The 22064-nt window shown below is 50.8% G+C and overlaps 1 protein-coding gene across 11 annotated transcripts in view; it reads left to right on the top strand.

The window, feature by feature from the left end:
• The window catches only part of NPAS2 (neuronal PAS domain protein 2), a 182003-nt gene that overhangs the window by 157650 nt on the left and 2289 nt on the right, over positions 1 to 22064 (top strand). For 8 of the 11 annotated variants that reach the window (XM_033838608.2, XM_033838605.2, XM_033838603.2 and 5 more), the window contains 8 exons: positions 1308 to 1449; positions 1982 to 2082; positions 4765 to 4854; positions 10022 to 10168; positions 15761 to 15958; positions 17763 to 17938; positions 18281 to 18373; positions 20866 to 21031. In XM_033838608.2, coding sequence (XP_033694499.1) covers positions 1308 to 1449; positions 1982 to 2082; positions 4765 to 4854; positions 10022 to 10168; positions 15761 to 15958; positions 17763 to 17938; positions 18281 to 18373; positions 20866 to 21031 — 1113 coding nt within the window. The remainder of the gene's footprint in view (positions 1 to 1307; positions 1450 to 1981; positions 2083 to 4764; positions 4855 to 10021; positions 10169 to 15760; positions 15959 to 17762; positions 17939 to 18280; positions 18374 to 20865; positions 21032 to 22064) is intronic. The other 3 variants (XM_033838602.2, XM_033838604.2, XM_033838607.2) reach the window with 3 other exon arrangements.

The following is a 22064-nucleotide window of genomic DNA, read 5'->3' as shown; positions in this document are numbered from 1 at the left end:
CATCGACCTGCACTTACGTATAAGCACACAATCTCAGGCTGCCAGGTTAAGAAGCCCCTTTTAAAGGAAAAGCTCCAGGACCGTGCTTTTCAAACTCTCAGCGGTAAGGGACCATTTGGTTTTTTAATTTCAAACCTGTCACTGACGCAGGCTTTTTTAAAATGCAAATTCCCCTGCTTGGATGGGATGTGGCTACATCAAACGGCTACAAAAGCTTCTCAGCTCCTGCTCTCACTTCCTGTACCTACTTCTCTGCTGACCAGGAGCGTACAATTCGCCAACGGCCACGGGACCCCACTCTGAGGGGTGTGATCTGGGAGACACTGACCAAGCAACAGGACCTCAAAATGAACACTTAGCACCGCAAACCCAGGCACGTCCTGCGCTTCTGTTTTGCACAAAGCCCCGTAGGTCTCGTAGCAATCATTTCAGCCGCACTCGGGCACACGCAGTGTCCACCCTCACTGGAGCCACGACTCAAAATATAGAACAGCCATGTAGCGTCACACACGGAGATTTAAGAACTGAGACCAGGAGACGCCAAGCAGCCCAGGAATCTCATCATCCTTCTGAGACCAGGTAGAAGCCTAGCCCAGGAGAGTAAGCATTACGTTCCTTCTTTAGCTTGAACATCATTATAATCCCTGTTTTCTTAGGCTTATGACACCTACACCAATGCAGGACGGCGTTGCAAAGTCACAGCTGCTTTCTCACCCTTCTGTGCTCAAGGCAGAGGCATCCGGGGGGCCCAGCATCAGTTGGGATCCAGGGGTCAAGAATTGGAGACCATTGGCCCTTTGCCTGTTCTCCACTCGGGGACCCTGAGGTTGCAGAGGAAGTGCAGTGGGGAGATAGTGTCCAGAAGCGTCCAAAGGCGTTCGTTTCATAGGAGTATTAATAATCCAGTACCGCCACCAACCTTATGTCTAGACCCGGCCCCTCCGCCTGCTTCTGGGAAAGCCAAGATTCTGAGCATGAGGTGACAGTTTTAAGGAAAAAACAAAATGCCGAATCCCTTATGAAAATCTAAACTATCAAACTACAAGGCGAGAAAGTATAATAAACACTGCTTACAGGCTACCAGCCTCTCGAAGATGCTAGATTACATCTTTGTATAAATAGTCCACCCGAATGTGTTTGGAATTATCTCCAAACCGTTATAGTATTTCTCTCCATACCCTTCAAAGTTTCCTAAATATTTAGAGAACAACTGAAGTCACCTAATTCATTGCCGTGATCTCGATGCTGAAATGTGGAACCCTGTGTGCGTGCGTGCGTGCGTGTGTGCCTGTGTGTGTGTGTTTCAGCACAAGGGCTCCAGCCTGGAAGCTCAGCAGCACTTTAATGCACTCGACGTGGGCACCTCGGGCCTTAACACCAGCCACTCACCATCGGCGTCCTCAAGAAGTTCCCACAAATCCTCGCGCACGGCTGTGTCCGAACCCACCTGTGAGTGTGACACCGCGGAGGGAAGGGGTGGGCGCCTGTTGGGCTGGGGTGGTGGTGGGTATACAGAGAGTCCCACGAGGGACCCCCGAACTTGAGGAGAAGCAGGGCAGTCCGTGGTCTGAAGCAGAAGTTGCCATTCGGTTGCCGTGCCTTCCCTTCTATCCCGCTGGTCTCTTCCCCCCCCACCCCCCGCCCCGCCCCGGCTCCACACTCCGGTTCCTCCACTGGCACACGCAGCCGACATAAAGCAGGCGACGTGCAGACCCGGTGAGGGGTGTGATCAGGCAGCTGGCTGGACCATGTGGTGGACATAGAGCTCGTGGATGCTCTGCTGTCATCCACCTGCTCCCAGGTGATGCTGGAGGCGGGCAGAGCCTCCGTGGTTCTCAAAACCACCTCCACTTCCGCTGGGCTTCCTTTATCAGATTCCAACCAGGCCCGTGTTGCATGCACACCGTGGTCCCTGTTCCCCTCTTTTGATAAGAAAGCTGTTAAGCGTGTGCAAGTCTGAAAGGTGACGTGTTTCTTGCAGCTACTCCAGGCAAGCTGAGGGCAGAGGCCGGCACCACGGCTTTGCCAAGATCGGCTCAAGAGCTCCCCGTGCTAGGGCTCAGCCAGGCAGCCACGATGCCGGTACGTGAGTGACCCCAAACTTCTCACCCAGCCTGTGCTACGGCATTGCAGGGGCCTGCAGGGCCACAGGACCGCGTGCTGCATCTTCGCGGAGAACCAGCTGTACTTAGAGATTGCTGGTGGCAAGTGGGGGTGGGAAGTTAAGATGTTTAATTGGGAGCAAATTTGAAACATTTTTATTCCAAAATTAACATGGATGTATATCCATAGAATTCAAAATCCAAAAGAGTTTTAAAGATAAAGTTCAAAACTTCAAATTTGGGGTTACACCCCCAGAGCCTCTGGGGGTACGTGATTAGGACCCTCCTATTTTAGATCCCATTTCACTCCAGTGCAAATGTCTGAGAAGCTTGATGTCAACAAGAAGGTCCCCCTGCATATATCAGGCAGTGTCCCTCATATATGCCAGGCCTTTCCAGAACATCAGGGAACGTATGGCCTCCTAGAAAGCACGCTGGCTGGATGCAAGGTCACTGATGTACCTACCACACTCCCGTTCTCCATCACCATGGAACAAACCACACCAAACTCAGTGGCATAAAGCAACAGTCATGGGGCTTCCCTGGTGGCACAGTGGTTAAGAATCCACCTGCCAGTGCAGGGGACACGGGTTCGAGCCCTGGTCTGGGAAGATCCCACATGCCGCGGAGCAACTAAGCCCGTGCGCCACAACTACTGAGCGTGCGTTCTAGAGCCCGTGAGCCACAACTACCGAGCCTGCGTGCCGCAACTACTGAAGCCTGTGTGCCTAGAGCCCGTGCTCCGCAACAAGAGAAGCCACCGCAATGAGAAGCCCGCGCACCGCAAAGAAGACTAGTCCCTGCTCGCTGCAACTAGAGAAAGCCCGCGCGCAGCAACAAAGACCCAATGCAGCTAAAAATAAATAAGTTAAAAAACACGAAAAAAAAGAAAGCAACAGTCATTTTCCACGTTCATGGATTCTGGGTCAGGAAGTCAGAAAAGGCACAGTGGGAGTGACTCCTCTTTGCCGCCTGGTGTCGGAAGCCTCCCCGATCAGGGCCGGGAGGTCCACACCCCTGATGTGTCTGCATCCCCGACTGATGGCTGGGCCCAGCTCAGAGCATGCTCTATTGACTTGGTGGACCTCTCCATGCCATCCTCCCGGCATGCTCCTGGGTTCCAAGAGGAAATATCTGGAGAGGGACTTCCATGAGAGCCAGGCGGAACTGCGTGGCTTTCTGTGACCTTGCCTTAGAAGTCCCACAAGGGCTTCCCTGGTGGCGCAGTGGTTGAGAGTCCGCCTGCCGATGCAGGGGACACGAGTTTGTGCCCCGGTCCGGGAGGATCCCCCATGCCGCGGAGCGGCTGGGCCCGTGAGCCATGGCCGCTGAGCCTGCGCGTCCGGAGCCTGTGCCCCACAACGGGAGAGGCCACAACAGTGAGAGGCCCGTGTACTACAGAAGTCCCACAATGTCACCTCTGCCATCCCTCTCGGGCAAAGCAGTCCCAAGCTCACCCACAGAGAGGGACACAGACCTCGCTCTCAATGGGAAGGGTGTGCCCAGATTTTAGGGGCCACATCCACATAGTGGCTAAGTACCTCCCACTCATCCCTCGCTGACCTTTTTCAAGATGGGAGTGAAGTGTCCCCTTCCTTCTTGCTGTCCCCATGGAAATTATGCCCACCCTGCTGAAAAGCTTGGGCAACATGTTTCATTTTCAAGCAGAACATGACAAAGACCGCCTTCTTTGTCCCCAGCCACCTTTTGATGAGCTTGTGAGCTATGATGGCCGCTCTTCTGATGTTGGCTGTCCATGCAACCCTCTCTGCCTCTGTTGGTGACAGTTCTGTCCCAGCTCTGCAAGGGAACAAAGCTGGGAGAGCCAGAGCCAGTCCCTGGGCTTCTCACTCAGAACAGGTCTCCTGCTGCCTCTGCTTCTGATCTTGTTCTGGGGACAGCTTTCCGGCTTTTTGTAGTCCCCAGGGCCTGGGGCAGCTTTGGGATAACCTCAGAAGAAGCTTTTTTCTTTCCTTTTTAAAGCTCTCAAGAGCCTCGTGAGGCTGACGGTTGCATTTCTTGTTTCCACACGTTGTCCCACCCCACCCCTGCTCCTCTGCCCACCTGAGCGATCAGGGCACAGAGGCTGGGACGCCGCTGACCTTGCAGGACTCTCTCCACCAGATTGCAGGCAGAGTCTGGCGAAACTGCAGCCGCATTCGCTGCCTGGGCGGGTCAGCGGGTAGAGACGTGCAGGGGCCTGTCCATCTGCATTAGTGTTGAGCAGGAGGGCCAAGGTGTTGTCTTTCTGCTGGACAGCACCGCTAAGAAAGTATTGATCTGGGAAAAGAGCGACCAAATCCGCCAAGAACGGAGCCTAGAACAGGAGGCGAGGCAGGGTGGGGTGGAGATGCCCAGCTCCGGCCGGCGGCAGCGGCTCTGCAGAGCACACCGTGATGGAAGGCATCGGGCCCGAGTGCCCCCAGTACCCCCCACCCTTCACCAACCGCGTGTCACCGCTGACTCTGTGCCCTGCAAGGGCAGCAACCTGTGACCCCACCTTTCCCGGGGAACATATGCCTTCCAGAAGTAAGCCGTCCACTCTAGGGCAGAAGGGCCTCCCTGAGGCCAGAGAACCCAGCTGGCTGAGGGACGGCACCCGGCCCTTTCTGTAGCGGCCCAGAAGCTGCATTTGACAGCAAGGCCCCTCTCCTTTCCCCAGGCCCCCCTGCCCGCCCCGGCGTCCTGTGACGTCACACAGCAGCTCCTGCCTCAGGCCATCTTGCAAAGCCCACCTGCCCCCGTGACACAGGTGAGTCTGGGACTCAGGGCAGGGGAAACTCGGGGCAGCACTTCCCCGAGACGGGATGCTGGGGTCCTCTGGAGGGTGTGGGTGCGGGTGCACTGGTGCTGACCTACAGGCTCCACACCAAGGCCCCCCGGACGGGACTGTTTCTCCCCACGTGCAGGTGGGGCGTGTGGAGCTGTGGACGCTGCCCCTCCCCCGGCCTCATCTCCATCCGTCCTCCCACTGATCTTCTCTGGCGTCTGTTTCTCAATCCTTTTAGCGATCTTTCTTCATCTCTCGGCCACTTTTCCGTGTTCCTCTCATTTTTCACGACTCCTAATCGGTCACGGTATTTTAGAAAAGGTCTGAAGGAAGCCAAATGTTACAGGAAGACTTTGCAAGGATTTAAAAGCTCTGAGTCCAGTATTATAAATACCACGTTTTTAAAATAACGGATCGGGGCTTGCCTGAGTAATTCCTTCTATGTTGCAGCAACATTCAGCGAGTTACTGTTTGGGTGAGTCAGGAAGTGAGTGTGAAGGACGCAAGGATGCTTGTGACGCAGCCCTCGCTCTTGGACTTGGAGTTCAAGGGCGAGATGGGCATATAAACAGAGAAACCGGGCTTCCTTGGTGGCGCAGTGGTTGGGAGTACGCCTGCCGATGCAGGGGACACAGGTTCGTGCCCCGGTCCGGGAAGATCCCACATGCCGCGGAGCGGCTGGGCCCGTGAGCCACGGCCGCTGAGCCTGCGCGTCCGGAGCCTGTGCTCCGCAACGGGAGAGGCCACAACAGTGAGAGGCCCGCGTACCGCAAAAAAAAAAAAAAAAGGGAAACCGCCAGGGCAGGGCATGTGTTTCTATAGAACCAATAAGAAAATACTCTGTCTACGGAAGTCCAAGGGCAGTTGAGCTGACCGGTCAGACCTCTGATTTCCATTCCTTTACGAGATATTGAGCTCTGCCCCCTTTCTGGCCACAAGGGGGTCCCAGGGGGGCAGTTCACCAAGATGTGTCCCTGGCCACACACTTGCCAAAGTGTGGACGTCTGTCTTGGTGCAAATCCGTCACCACTGGTGAAAACTCTTTCAGAACCTACATCCTTGCCACGAACAGTGGCCTCACATGTTTTCCTGGAATAAGAAAGACACATGCTGCTAGCACGTGCTCCTTGCCAGAGTTAGGCTCAAGTAAGGATATAAAACCTACCCAGCCAGAGGTGACTAACGCAAATGATCTATATTCATCCTCATTAGGAAAAAAGAGACAAAGAAGAATTTTTTTTCTCTTCGAATTTCCAAGGCGCATTTGGTATGAAATGAGTAACTTCCTCAGTCCAAAGGCCCATGAAGTGAGAATCCCTTCATCTTGTGGGTCTTGCACTGTAAGAAGTCATGGTGTGATAAAGGCCCCTTTGCAATTCTAGTTTTTCATATATTGATCTTCATTTTAATTAACAGTAACAGTTCTTAGTCTCTTAGGCAGGTTATACTTAATAATAACCATAGTTTTTTATTGGAGTACAGTTGCTTTACAATGTTGTGTTAGTCTGTGCTGTACAGCAAAGTGAATCAGCTATACGTATCCATATATCCCCTCTTTTTTTGGATTTCCTTCCCATTTAAGTCACCGCAGAGCATTGAGTAGAGCTCCCTGTGCCATACAGTAGGTTCTCATTAGTTATCTATTTTATACTTAGTACCAATATATGTGTATATTTGTCAATATATATATGTCTCTCTCTCTCTCTCTTTCTCTCTCTCTCTCTCTACACACACACACACACACACACACACACACACACACACACACACACACACACACACACACACATATATACGTGTATATATGTCAATCCCCATCTCCCAATTCATCCCACACCCCCCTTCCCCCTTGGTATCCATACGTTTGTGCTCTATGTCTGTGTCTGTATTCCTGCTTTGCAAGTAAGATCATCTATACCAATTTTTAGATTCCACATATATGCGTTAGTATATGATATTTGTTTTTCTCTTTCTGACTTACTTCACTCTGTATGACAGTCTCTAGGTCCATCCACCTCACTACAAATAACTCAATTTCGTTTCTTTTTATGGCTGAGTAATATTCCATTGTATATATGTGCCACATCTTCTTTATCCATTCCTCTGTTGATGGACATTAAGGTTGCTTCCACGTCCTGGCTATTGTATATAGTGCTGCAATGACCAGTAACCGTATTCCTTAAGACGTTCTTGTGTGATGCTGGCCTTTCAAATCAGATAGTTCTCATACCTACTCACGTGAAATAACGAGATTCTACAATTTTCTCTCTTTCCCCTCACTGATGTTATCACTGTGGTACCCTATCGAGGGAAAGGGGAAAAAAAAAATCCAAAATCTGGGAAACAGTCATCTGGCTAAGTGATGATTTTGCTTCATAGTGTGTTGCTAATGTGTCTCTAAGTTAGGGGAGATCTCTTTATCAATAAGGCCACAATCAAGAATATAACAAGAGACTCATGCTTGGGTGTCCTGGAACGCCTTGGGAAAATAAGAATAAATAAATAGAGTAACTAACACTCCAGCTCGGTCTGCCACCTTGCCGACCACCGGCCCCCTCACTGTTTCCCTTGGGAGCCATCTACCCCTGGATGTGGATGTCGTAGCCTGAACTGTCTCCAGACTTTGTAGAACCCAGCACAGATGCTTTTGTCTTTTGTTATTTTAATTGAATACCTGATACAGCTTTTCTTTCTCAGTCGAATTCTCTTTCAGAATCCCAGCTGGTGTTTTGGTTTTTTTTTGCGGTACGCGGGCCTCTCGCTGTCGTGGCCTCTCCCGTTGTGGAGCACAGGCTCCGGACGCGCAGGCTCAGCGGCCATGGCTCACGGGCCCAGCCGCTCCGCGGCTTGTGGGATCTTCCCGGACCAGGGCACGAACCCGTGTCCCCTGCATCGGCAGGTGGACTCCCAACCACTGCGCCACCAGGGAAGCCCCCAGCTGGTGCTTTGATGAGTGAGATTCTGACTGAGACTTCTGTGATACAGTCTGGTGTAGGTATTTTTAAGCCCGTGTTTAGCAGCAGGATTTTTCAGTGAAGTCTGAGGTCAAAGCCGCTCTGATTGGGGTGGAATTGGGGGGTGGGGAGCTGTCATTGGCAAAGTCTCTTGGCCTCTCCCACCTCCTGAGACTCTGGGTTCACACTGCAGCCGCCCCCGACCTTGCTGTGGACCTGGAGCCACTCACAACCTCTCTGCGTGGCGTGGGCGTGTTGCAAGGAGGTACAGGGTCCTGCTTTGCTGGCCTGGCAAGGGTAGGTCTCCACAAGTGGTGGCACTTGCCACTATTATTCTTCCTGGTTCTTTTTCTTATTATTCTGCTGCTCCAAAACCATCCTCTGGTTTATCCTGCCTGTATTCTAACCTCTCCCAGGCTCCCTGCGTTTCCATGGATGGGAGGGCAAAGGGCAAAAGAAAAGAGACAATCTCTGGAGGTGTTTGCAAAAGACAACGGGCAAGAAACAGACTCAGGAGGTTGTCGGAGACAGAGATTGAGGGAATGCAGATTAAGTCACTGTAAAAAAAAAAAAAAAGGGGGGGTGGTGGTGGGGGACAAACTAAAGAACAGAAGCGTCAGCCTGGCAAACTCACTTTCCTCAGTAAGCAGGAGTCACCGACAGCCCCAGATTGCCCAGAGCAGGGCGGGCAGCCCAGGGAGCGTCAGCTTCACCTCCCGTCTCATGACCTCCCCCCTCCACATTTCCTGCAAGGAAAGAACCTTGTGTCAAGGCAGACAGGGGACACAGGGCAGAGATCACCTGGGAAATCTTCCTAAAGCCAGCCTCCATCCCAGGAAGGAGGCAGGAGGAAAGGGACTCTTGGGCTCTTGCACACGGCAGACGTCAGTGCTCGTGCACAGTCACCTCCACCAGCGGTACCCCCGGGGTGCACAGAAGGCGATTGTACTGTTTGTCTCCTTAGCTCTTTTTCACACAGATTTCCAAGAAGTGCAGGGACAGCCTGCAAGTGAGCCTGGGGAAGTGAGGGAGGGCGATGAGGCTTCCATGGCCCCAGGAGGGTTTAGAGTACCATCAAATCCAAGCTTGGGCATTCCCTGGCCGTCCAGTGGTTGGGGCTCCATGCTTCCACTGCAGTGGGGCACAGGTTCAACCCCTGGTCAGGGAACTAGGATCCCGCATGCCGCATGGTGTGGCCAAAAAAAAAAAAAAATCCAAGCTTGTTTGTGAATTGTTCCAGAAGAGCCCTGCTCTCCAGCATCAGTTTTAGGATAATGATAGGATCCAAAATTGCATGTGAAGCTGTCACATGCAAATCGTCATGCCCTAGATGAGAGATAAAAGGGAAGGGGGCTCTCTGATGCCTTGCTTTTCTTTTGTTTGAGATATAGTTGCTGAACAATATTGTATAAGTTACAGGTGTACAACACAGTGATTCACAATTTTTAAAGGTTACACTCTATAGTTATTATAAAATATTGGCTCTATTGCCTTTGCTGTACAATATATCGTTGTAGCTTATTTTATTTTATACTATGATAGCTTATACCACTTAATCCCCTACTCCTGTCTTGCCCCTCCCCTTTTTCCTCTCGCCACTGGTAACCACTAGTTTGTTCCCTATATCTGAGTCTGTTGCCTTTTTGCTGTAATCACTAGTTCGTTTTATTTTTTAGATTGCATATATAAATGACCTCATACAGTATTTGTCTTTCTCTAACTGACTCTAATACTGACTGACTTAGCATAATGCCCTCCACGTCCATCCATGATGTTGCACATTCTCGTGCCCTGCTTTTGACATTCCTCTCCAAAACCATGTGTCCGTCTAACCGAATTTAGAATATGAGTTTGTAAGCACTGCACTGCTTACAAAATCATGTCCCGATTCTGTGGCCCTCCCAGACTCCAGTGCAATAAATGAGACCTACAGGTTCCCTAAGAAAAGCTCACGGGGGGTTGGGGGTGGGGTGGGCAGGGGGCCGTGGGCCACCCAGCCCTCAGCCAGAACCCCTGCTCCCCAGTGAGCTCCTCAGGTGGGTCGCTCATTGCAGCAGTGGGTCAGAGATGCTGCAAAGGGTGGGTAAAGGGCCAGAAGTGAAAGTGTGCAGGGCCGCTCAGATGAGCAGCAACATCTGTCTGCAAGGCTGAAATAACTCTTTCATCGGGTTCTGTGTTTTGACCCCGCCTTCAAGTTTTCAGCACAGCTCAGCATGTTCCAGACCATCAAAGACCAGCTGGAGCAGAGGACGAGGATCCTGCAAGCCAACATTCGGTGGCAGCAGGAAGAGCTCCACAAGATCCAGGAGCAGCTCTGCCTGGTCCAGGACTCCAGCGTCCAGGTGATGCCCCTTCCTGGGCCGGTGGTGCGCTGAGCTCTGTCCTCCCCCCCCCCCCCCCCCCCCCCCCCCGCTCTGTGATGTGTCCTCATCCACCCTTGCAGGGGCAGGCAGGACTTCCTCCAAAGTCCTCTGTGCTGCCTTACTGAGCTCTGCCTCCTAAACAAGTTGAAACCTCCACCAATGAAGTGCGAGAATGAATTCCCACCTCCTCCATCCCCAGCTCCAGGCCAAACCTGGAATTCACATGACATCCTCTTCACTCACTCCTCACTCTGTTGGGCACATGTTTCCTGCATCACATGCGCTTTCTTTCACGTGTTTGGTGGTTGGTCGCCCTGCCCTGACTCTGGCCTCCCTCCTATGGGGTTTTAAACTCCCAGCACATGTGTAACTACTTTCTGAACACCCAGCGCAGGCTGCTGACAGAGAGATGGAAGCAGGTCTGCTCTTCCCTCTCATCCAAAGCATGAATGCAGGGAGATATGGGAAATGATCTGTGCTGTGCACCCTGCACCCTGCGGGGAGCGGCAAAGGAGGTGGGAGCTGGAGGTCAGTACCCTGGCACCCCCGGGCCACCCCACTGCAGCATAGCGATTGGGGCATCATTCTGCATGCTCTGAGAGCGGCTGCTTTTAACCGTGACCCCACCCCACCCCCAGATGTCACATCTTTGAAGCCTTTCGAGAGATTCTTTCTGGAGGAAAAACCTTATATATTGGATCTCTTTCAAGGATAAATTATTTTCACTTAAATTAGTCCAGGACTGTTTTTCTTCCCAAGTGCATGCCCTTGGTTGTAAATGTCGCCAACCTTGGAGTCTGCCCTGAGAGAGGTAAGCATTGGCAGCCACTTGGGGAGACAGAAGGAAGAAGAAGACACCCCTGGGGGAAACAGCTGGAGCACTGGCCCTGCTGCCCCCTGCCCCAGCATCCACACGGCCCTGCATGTGGACACAATAACACCCCAACGGGCACAGCCCTGACCGGAGATGAACGCAGGATAGTGCAGAGGTGTTAGGCAGCCTGGAGACGCCTACAGCCGGCCATCCTGCCTCCCTGGGCCCCGATAGGCGCTCCCGGCGGGCTCTCCAGAAGCTCAGGGACCCAAGCAGCCTTCTCTGTCCAGCGGGGCCCCTCCCCCCACCCAAGGCAGGGGAGCCCAGTCAGGTGCGCCTGCGCAGAGCCCTGGGCACCAAGCCCCGCCCACAGCCCTGCTCCCGGCCCACAGCCCCTCACCCCACCCACCTCCTCAGCGACACCCCCAAACTGCCTAGGGACAAGACTGCAGCATTTAGGTGAAAACGCATGGAGTCATCAAGGTGTCAGTCCCTTGTTACTTATTTGTTCCCAGCAGTCTTATTTTCTCACTGATCCAGGGTCCGATGGCTGGAACTCCCGACTCCAATTACTTGAATGGAATTTTTACACTAAGAGGGAGGGGGCCTTGCGTTAGAAGCTGCTGAAAGCAAGGTAGGCGGATAAACAGCCGCCTCACAGCCCGAACTTTTCTATTTTCAACTTTAAAGCTGAACTCTTAAATAACCGGGACACAAAGCTATCTCTTTCACTCCTTGACATGAAGGGTTATTGCTTTTCTTTGTCCTGATAGTGCATTTTGTTGACCCCCAACGTCTAGCACCTGAGCTCTGTAAGGGATGACGTGGAAACCAAGCCTCCTGCGTTTACCTCTCCTGGTTTCTTCCCTGTGACCTTATCTTTGCAGTGGAATTTTCCAGTGAACTTGGAAATCCACAGATAGTCAAACCAGAGAACGATTCCTCAAGGACTCTTTCTTCATGTATTTTTGCAAGTCTAAGGATTTAAAGAAATACGTTCTGAAATGTTCAGCCAGAATGTGACGTTTAAAAAAAAAAAATACGTGAGTCAAGCATAAAGGATAAGCAAGTAAAAATTACTCCACTCCTCCCCCCCGAGAAAAGTGGGGGGATAGATTAAGAGCAAAACGTTGATAATTGCTGAAGTCTAGTGATGATACGTGGGACTTCATTATACAATATCTATCTTCTGTACTTCTGAAATGTTTTGTAATAATAAGTATTTGTAAAGCTAAGCATATAAGAACAATGACAAACCATATGTGAGCGTAGGATTGGTTTGTTCTGGAAAATGAGAAGTATGTTTTTCCGCTAATGACTTTTTCCACTTGAATTAGGGAACTGTTTCTCTCGTGCTTTCTCTAAAACTGACCCCAGAGCCTAGTTAAGAAGTCATCTTCTTAAGCTATAAATTCTCCTTTATTGTCGCTAAAGCAGAGGCAGGTATGTGTACCCAGTAGCAATCCCCCTCGCCCCTCCCCCCCCCCCCCCCCCCCCCCCCCCCCCCCCCCGCCCAAGTCCTTTATCCCAAGTTCAGCGGACTTTCCTACCTAGTCCATTGGCTCGGAGCTTTCATTGAGACTATACTATGTGTGCCTGAGATGCTTGCTAAGTATGATTTTTTTTCCAAAAAAGATTGGGTTATGAGGGAGAGGTTCTCAGGGTGTTGTGTTTGCACCTAGATGGGGTCATGAAGGGCGCTACATAGATTGCTGTTCTGTTGAAAAGTTGTCACCCCTTGCGTCCGTGGGAGGCCGCTTCTTAATTTATTTTTGAGAGAGCATTCGCGCCCTCTACTGGCGGTTGAAAGAAATACCGAGAAAGACACCTGTGACAATGGTGTCTTTGGTTCTTTAATCCATCCTTCCACCTTTCCTTCCATCCCTCTATTCATTCACCATCCATCCATCCACCATCCATCCATCCATCCATCCACACACCCATACACCCACACACACCCCCACTCCTCCATCCTTCCATCCATCCACCCACCCATCTGGCAGACACCCAGTATGTACCAGGCCCTTGATTAGGTGCTGTGGGGATACAGAGACACACAGGACAGGGTTTCTGCCCTCAGAGAGCATACATCAGTGGGACAGAGTAGCAGACCAAGCAATCTGCCATAACGCAAGCATAAACAGTTTCCCTTTGAGCAAAAGCTTAATCTGTTTGTTGATTCATTTATTTGTTCTGCTCATTGCTCAGATCGTTTTTATATGCCCAGAGAGGCAAAGGAGCTCCTTTTCTATTTTAGTGTTATTGTTATTAGCTAACGTTTATTGAGCACTTAGTACTATGCCTCAGCATAAGTCCCATTCAATCTTTATGAGCTATGTGCTGTTAATGTCACTGTTTTATTAGTGAGGAAACCAACAGTGACTTCGAAAAGTTTTGAAAAGGGCCCAAGGTCATACCACTAGTACATAGTGGGGTTGGAATCTGAACTAAAGTCTGTCCGATTTAAGCTAGATTATACTGCCTGTCGTGCATAAAGGTTGCATTTATTTGAACTCTAATTAGACGGTAAATTGTATCCCACCAGAAAAATGCATGTTATTTAGTTTGAATACTGGGTTTTTGCTGAAGTGTAAATTACCCTGCGTGCTCTAAACAAGCCAGGTCGCTGAGATTGCGTAAAGCACTAATCCTAAAGGTTTGGGTGTTGAATCTGAGAGGATGAAGACCCAGAACATTCTTCTTCACTTCTAAAGTGACAAAGAGCCCTCATTCAAAACTGCAGGCTTTTCTGGTGGGGGTGGGGTATGAAGGAAAGTAGGGAGACCTGGTGGTGTGGCAGGAAGGGCACTAGATGGGAACCTCGCTCGGGTCTCTGGGAGATGACTTGACACCCCCTACGGAGCGGATGCTTGAACTAACTAAGTGTCTGCCTGGCGTGATTTCACATCTGTTGTTCCAAAACCCCTCTGTCACTCAGGAAATGTCGGCATGTCAGTTCCATACTGGGTATGAGGTTATGCTACACAGAGTACAGGAATCGGGGTTGAAGGAGAGAGCCTTAGCCGTCAAAGCTAAGGGCCTAAAATGGAGTGCAACACTGCTTGTCAAGAATCTGATACAGACAAAGTGAGAGGGTGGCACGGACATACATACACTACCAAACGTGAAGTAGATAGCTAGTGGGAAGCAGCCGCATAGCACAGGGAGATCAGCTCGGGGCTTTGTGACCGCCTAGAAGGGTGGGATAGGGAGGGTGGGAGGGAGACGCAAAAGGGAAGGGATATGGGGACATATGTATATGTGTAGCTGATTCACTTTGTTATACAGCAGAAACTAGCACACCTTGGTAAAGCAATTACACTCCAATAAAGATGAAAAAAAAAAAAGAATCTGATACAGATAATACCAGTTTTTAATGCCCAAGAGGAGCTTTTGTTAAAAGAGCTACAGGTCTTAGGTTTAAATTATTATTGAAATTACTGAAGTTGTTTTTCTTAAACCTTTAGCGTCAATTCACAGATTATATTTTATTTCCAAATCTACTGATTTGGCTGAAAATAGCAATGCTTTTACTTGTGTTTGTTCACGTTCAATCAGTTTATAAATTTAACAAATGGTAAATAGTCAACATTCTCTACCAAAGCCATTAACTTACAGATTTAATATATCTGAACCTTTCAAACATTTCATGTACCTAACAAGGCAGACTTATAAACCTAAGAAGTAAAATCTTTCTGGGCACTTAAGGAATTCTTTTAAATTGAATACGCCAAACTTATAAACGAGGTGTATCAAGGTTCTCAGAACCACTTAAACACTCTTTATAAACTTCATCAAATTCTCTTAAACCTTTCCCATTAAAACAACCAGGCTGATACATTGCAGCCTATTGAATGTCTGAGACATCTTAGGTAACAAATAGAGATTAGCATGGTGATTGTAAAACGTGTTCTTTTTTTTTTTTTTTTGCGGTACACGGGCCTCTCACTGCTGTGGCCTCTCCCGCTGCGGAGCACAGGCTCCGGACGCGCAGGCTCAGCGGCCATGGCTCACGGGCCCAGCCGCTCTGCGGCATGTGGGATCTTCCCGGACCGGGGCACGAACCCGCGTCCCCTGCATCGGCAGGCGGACTCTCAACCACTGCGCCACCAGGGAAGCCCCAAAACCTATTCTTAATCATCATTTTAAAGTACATGGACTTGATGTTATGTCACCCTTTGGATTTATTTGCTTTCCTGGGAATGCAGAGGCAACTAATTAACCAGAGCAGATCTGCCCTCTCAGCTGGAAGCTGGGGTGGAAGATGCTAATCGCAGGATGGGTACAGACCATGGTCACGGTCAGAGGTTCAAGACCAGGCACAGGTCCTACTGCCGGGACGATGCGCCCCACACCACTGGTCAGCCAACCCTCCTCTGCCACTGTGATTGCATCATTCCCTCCATTCACAAGATGTTTTTCCTTCTAATAAGAAGTGGATAAGCCAACCCAGACTAAACAAGCATATCAAATGACATATCTGGGTCTCAGCATCTTTCACACTGTTAGAACCCCAGTCGCTCAACAGGAACCTTCTTGAGGGCAGGGTCAGCATCCGTCTGACCCACTTCCCCTCTCCGGGCCGTGCACTCTTCTGGTGGCATCCCAGGCACTCAGTCCAGTGGGTGAACCTCCCCAGGCAGGTCAGAGGGAGTGAGAAAGGTGCCATCTTGCCAGGGACAGGCCATACAAAGAAGGTGCAGGCCTGTGAAGGCACTGTGATCCCAGCCTAAAAAGCGCTTTGCTTCTGCTTCCAGATGTTTCTGCAGCAGCCAGACGTATCCCTGAGCTTCAGCAGTGCCCAGCGGCCCGGGGCTCAGCAGCAGCTCCAGCAGAGATCGGGCCCAGGCCCCCAGCCCCAGCTCGTGGCCAGCCCTCAGCTTCTGGGGCAGGTGGCCTCTGCCCAGGTTACAAGCCAGCACCTGCTCAGAGACTCGAGTGTGATATCAACCCAGGTAAACATGCTTGTCTCCAGACTCAGTCCTTGCCACCAGCAGACCAGGAACCTACCTCCCCTGTGACCGGAGCTGGTGATGATGGTGGGGTTTTTCTTTTCTTTATTTTGTCACTTTGAAGCCCCAAGTTCCATTGGTTTCCTTCTCTGTTTTATCAGTATATTAACATACCTTAAAGGTATCATGCAGGGAATTCCCTGGCAGTCCAGTGGTTAGTACTCCACGCTTTCGCACTTTCACTGCCGAGGGTGCAGGTTCGATCCCTGGTCGGGGAACTAAGATCGCGCAAACCGTGCGGTGCAGGGGGAATAAATAAATAAAAGGAACAACTTTATTAGAAAAAAAAAAAAAAAGAAGAGGTGTCATGCAGCTGAAACTTTCAGCTCTGATCCTGAGCTGGGCTGGAGGTGGATATGGCCATCCCAGACATGCATGCCGAAAGCCACACGTCCCCACATGCATGTCCTTGGTGCCCATCACCGACTGCTGGTTTTAGCCATTACCAGTGTGAGAGCACAGTTATCCACTTCTGTTCGTCATCCCTTTCCCCAGGGCCACCAAGCTTCTCCCGGTCCCCCAGATTCCCTGTTGATCCCCATCCTCACAGCCATTACCACTTACTACAAGCCACCAGTGACCTTGCAGTCTGACAGGGTCACCCATCAGTCAATGGAACTGAATCCAATGGAATCGAGAAGTTCTGAGCCCTCGTTTCCCGATGGGCACAGCTTGGAAGGCGGGATACAGCCTCTCCTGAAGCCTCTTATGTTCACATGGATTCAGTGACATCTGCTGGGCTCCCAGGGGAACAAAGATAAATGAGAGCTGTCCTTGACCCCAGGGAGTTTCTAGTCTAGCAGGAGTTCTGGGACATAAACATCGATGTACAATAAAATATGGAGAAGTCTATGTATAGGAGAGTGTCTCCATCTTCACCCAGATTTAAGGGTTTTACTTTAAAATGCAGCCTTTGGGTTCTAAAGGTTAACAGGAAAATTAATGGATGAGACTAGCCAAGAACATTCTGGAGAAGAAAAAAACTGAGGTAGGATTTACACCATGTTCAAAGATTTTGTAAACGCTCTGAGAATATGGTGGTACCATCATATTAATGGTGTCAGTGAAACAGAGTGGAAAACCCAAAAAGCAAAAGCACATGCAGGCTCATTCCCTCATTCATTTACAATTTCACTCAACAAATGCGTGCCAGGCACTAAGTCCTGAGCACTGAGGGGCGGCAGTGAACGAAAGAGAAAAGGAAAAAAATCTCTGATCCAAGTGGGGAGAGAGAAACAAACAAGTGACAATTAACAGTGTGACAGTTGGTGATGTGAGACGGCTGGGGAAGGCGGGCGAGGGGCTGGAGGTTCACTGAGAAGGTAATATGCGAGCGAAGAACTGAGCCTGTGAGAGAAGGAGGCATACTGGTACCAAGAAGAAGAGCATTCCATGTAGAGGAGGTGCAAAGGCCCTGGGGCAGGGGTGGGCCTGGTGATTTAGAGAGTCAGCAAGGAGATCCATGAGTCGGGAGTGGAATCTATGAAGCAGAAAGTAGTTCCTAGTTCCATTCAATGCACGTTGGTTGCTTGTCTGCCGCAAGCCCGGCACTGTCCTTGCCCCAAAGGATTTAAAGAATCCTTGAGATGCTTACAATCCAACGGGAAAGACAAGTTCATAACAGCTCAGTCAATAGTCATTGGGTCCTAAGCGAGTGCAAAGGCCAAAGTGGGTGAAAGAGGTTCTGGGGAGGTGATACCCGAGTTGACTTGAAGGTTTACCTTTCTCACCGCAATGGCTGCTCCAGGGTCCAAAGCCATTGAGAAGCCCGCAGATGATGCAGGGGAACAGCCTGACGCCCCAGTTCAGCAGCACCTCTGCTGTGCTCCCGCCGGCTCTGAGCCTGACCACGCCTGCTTCCGCCTCCCAGGAGGCCAGCCAGGGCCAGCCCAGCCCGGACTTCAGCCACGATCGGCAGCTCAGGTGCGGACCCTGTCCTTGTTGGAAAGATGACTGAGACGTAGTTTTATACCGTTCGTTTCTGGTCTTCTTTCTGCCGGAGATGGAGGCAAAGTTCAGACCGTTAGGCTCTAAGGGCTCTGCAGCTGATCTCAGCTCAGGAAGCGGCAGGACAGGGCGAGGGTCTTGATGGCCAGAGGAAGTGACCTGCTGCCTCAAGGACCCTCTGGGGACGGAGCAGGCCCCGTGGGGATCCGGGTCAGCCAGAAAGGGCGCAGGCAGGCTGGGCAGGCGCTGGGTCGGCCGGTGGGCCTGCAGCGCGGGCACTGATCGAAGCCGCCCGTTTATCTCTTCCTCTGCTCGAAGGCTGCTGCTGAGTCAGCCCATCCAGCCCATGATGCCCGGGCCCTGCGACGCGAGGCGGCCCTCAGAGGTCGGCAGGCCTGGACGGCAAGTCAGGTAGGTGGCCCGGGGGCGGGGGGAGGAGGAGCCACACCGAGCGGTCTCAGGCTGCCGGGGTTTCACCTGCCTGGACCAGCTGCACCCCTTGTGAGTCTGGCACCACAGGCAGGGTCCAGGTGTGCCAACACCCTTCGAAAGGACTCTTCTCAGCTCTTCTTTCTCCATTCCCCGTGGCGGGAGAGAAAACTGTGTCGGCGTCCCATGCCGAGAACAGGACCCAAAGGAAACTATTAGTTATACGTCAAGTGTGTCACCACCTTCCGATCTTCGCAGGTCTAAGTGGTAACATCCCAGGTAAATGGAGCCTTCCCCGCCTTCCCGAGGGCACACCCAGCTCGCCTGCTCTGTGGTTCCGGTGCCGTGCCGGGGGCTGGAACCCCCTGCAGATGTGGGACTCTCCTGCCCTCCCAGACACGCATGCTTCTCTCTCTCTCTCTCTTCTCCCCCGGGCTCTTTGCTTGCAACCCTCGGGACCCGAAGAAGCAGCTTTGCTTTGCCGTTGAATTATTAGGGACAGAGGTTACTGAAGACAGAGGGAATACTTGAAAAGCTACTGGAAAATAGTTTCTAGCCCTTGGAGATGAAGCAGACACCATTGTCGTATACAACACTGGTTTAACTTGTGTCAGAAGTTCACGGGGACAGTGCTAGCTGATGAGGCCTGCCGCACCCCCATGCGGGGGCCTTGCAGCCATCCCCTGAGGCCGTCCCCTCCGCTTCCTTCCTCCTGTGTCCTCCTTAAGCCAGTAATAATAGTTACATCGGGTGGTTACTGCGTATTCTGAGGGTTGGGGCCTGTACCTACATCCGTGAAACCCCTATGATGGTAGAGGCGGGCAGGGGCTGGGCACTGCGGGGAAACCACCTTCAGATTCTCTGATGATGCTCTCAATCAGGCAGGGGGTGCGGGGAATGTTGGGTTTGGTTTCTGACCTCTCCAAGTGATCCAAATAAGTGGAAACAAAAACGTCGCTGTCCAGAGATGCTTAAAATGCAGTGAACTAGGCAAAACTGGATATTCTTTCCTCTGGGAACTCTAGAGGAAAGCTGCCATTTTCGGTCAACCCAATTATTTATACCGTCCCCACCTTCCCCACCTTCTCTTCCAGACATGACCTAACACTCCATCTTCTAGGGCGGGTCAGGGTCTGCCTGCCACACACAGAGGCCCCTTCAGGGGAATTTTGGAATCCCCAATGCCTGTTACTAAATGACCCATACAGCGATATAACATTTCTAAAAATATAATGCTAAATGGACTTCTCTGTAGTGTCTTTAAATATCTGTTCTTGGTCTGGGCCCCTCCAGAGCTTTCCCAAACAGCCTTCCCCTTGTTATTGGACCATTTTCATTAACTACTCTTTCTTTAAAAAATATATATATATCTATATTCTTCATAACATGAAATTTCCCATTTTATCTATTTCTGAGTGTAAGTTCAGTGGCATTAAGTACATGTACATTGTTGTGCAACCATCTTAAGATGTTGTGCATCTTAAGAACTTTTTCATCATCTCCAACTGAAGCTCTGTCCCCATGAAACCCTAATTCCCTATTCGCTCTTCCCCCAGCACCTGGCACCCGCCCTTCTGCCTTCTGTCTCTATGAATTTGTCTCCTCTAGGTACCGCATCTAAGTGGAATCGTACAGTATTTGTATTTTGTGATGGGCTTATTTCACTCAGTATAACGTCCTCAAGGCTCACCCATGTCGTAGCATGTGACAGAATTTCCTTCCTTTCTAAGGCTGAGTAATAGTCCGCTGTCTGTATAGACCACGTTTTGTTTATCCTTCATCCATCGACAGACACTTGGGTTGCTTCCACTTTTTGGTTATTGTAAAAAATGCTGCTGTGATCACGCATGTACACATATCTGTTTTAGTCCCTACTTTCACTTTTGGGGGGCATACACCCAGAAGTGGAATTGCTGGATCAGATGGTAATGCTAAGTTTAACTTGTTGAGGAAACTTCGTACTGTTTTGCACAGCAGCTGTACCGTTTTACACGCCCACCAACAGTGCACAAGGGTTCCAGTTTCTCCACATCCTTGCCAACACTGTTACGTTCTGGTTTTTCTCATAATAGCATTGTAATGGGTGTGAAGTGGTGTCTCATTGTGGTTTTGATTTCCATTTCCCTAATGACGAATGGTATTGAACATCTCTTCACGTGCTTATTGGCCATTTGTAGCTTTTCTTTACGGCGATGTCTGTTCCTGCCCTTTGCCCATTTTTTAATCAGGTTGTTTGCATTTGTTGTGATGGCTGAGTTGTAGGAATTGTATTTATAGCCTGGATGTCAATCTCTTGTTAGATATATGATTTGCAAAGGATTTTCCAGCAGCCTTTTCCCTGCATGGATAGGGCGACGCACACAGGTCTTTGTGATGAAGTGCAGTCTGTCTCTTTTTCCTCTTGTTGCCCATGTTCTAGGTGTCATGTCAATAGCTTTTTTTTTTAAAGGTCTTTCTTACGTGTCACCAAACAGGTATCCACAGAGCCAGGCCGCGTGTCCAAACCCAGACGTGCACACCACCACCAGCAGCGCCTCGACCCCTGTCCTGTTGATGGGGCTCCACCCCCACTTCCCCACCTCCCAGCCGTCGCCCCTGAAGCCCGCGCAGACCCAGCAGCAGCCTCCGTGCTTCCTGCAGGTGGGGCCGGGCTGCACCTGGGCGGGGGAGACAGGGCCGAGCCCCCAGCCCAGGCCTGACAGGCCCTCCCTCCCGGGCTTTCCGTAGGGCTCTGGTCCTCAGTGTCAAAATAAGCCCCAGACAGATTCATAGTTGAATCTTCGTAGTTTCTAAAGTTTATAATGCTCAAAGTTGGTAAAGTCTACGTATATACAGTGTGAGAAATTTAGAAGCAGCTCTTATGCCTCATGTGGTTATGTGCTAAAAAGGTCCTTTTTTTTTAAAGTAATTTTTATTATGGTGTCTGGAGTTTTTAGAGCAAAAATCAGACACTGATTGCTATGTGTGTTGGACTTGTTAGTGTGTTTATATTGCAGTCTCATACAAATATAAAATTAAATCATGTTTAAAGATTCATCAAACTTCCTTTAAATGAATGAGATGACGTTGTATGGAATTGGGGCTGTCCAGGAAGATGGGGGGGCATGTTTCCTTGTGGTCACTTCTTACTTCCAGCAAGTGCCACGTACACTGGAAGGAAGGAGGGGAGAGCAAGTGGCTGGGGGCTCAGATGGGACAGAAGTGTCTGCTGGGGCTCTGGCCTTCCCTCCCGCACCTGCCCGGGTGCCCCTTCCTGCCCCAGCCCGACCCTGTCATGTGGGGTCTCCAGCCCCTAACCGCACCCCACCCCCGGCTTGGGCCCCTTCAAAGCCAGAGGGGGCTGAGCAAGGTGACTGCGGTGCAGAGTCTTCCTTGAGGTCTAGAATGTAATTGAATTCCAGAGCTGCTCAACTGTGGTATAGTGTTCAGATCTCCCTGACTCCAGGCCTAGTGGGAGTCAACTCAAGACGTCAGCTTTGCCTGTCCCGTCAGCCCACAGGACCCCCGAGGGATCTGGGCTGGGAAACGATGGGCTGTGAGAAGGCAGGGAGCGTCTGGCGGCGAGTTAGAGGCCGCCCATATATTCCTTCATCGGGAGTGACAGACGCGTTGGCAGGGCTCAGGGTACAAAGGGCGCTCAGGGGCCTTGAGCGCAGGGAGACAGGGGACATCG

This window comes from Tursiops truncatus, chromosome 14 (genome assembly GCF_011762595.2).
Source record: "Tursiops truncatus isolate mTurTru1 chromosome 14, mTurTru1.mat.Y, whole genome shotgun sequence".
NCBI classification, from domain to species: domain Eukaryota; kingdom Metazoa; phylum Chordata; class Mammalia; order Artiodactyla; family Delphinidae; genus Tursiops; species Tursiops truncatus.
The sequence above is the reverse complement of the archived record's forward strand: the minus strand, read 5'-3'. Positions and strand labels throughout refer to the sequence as shown.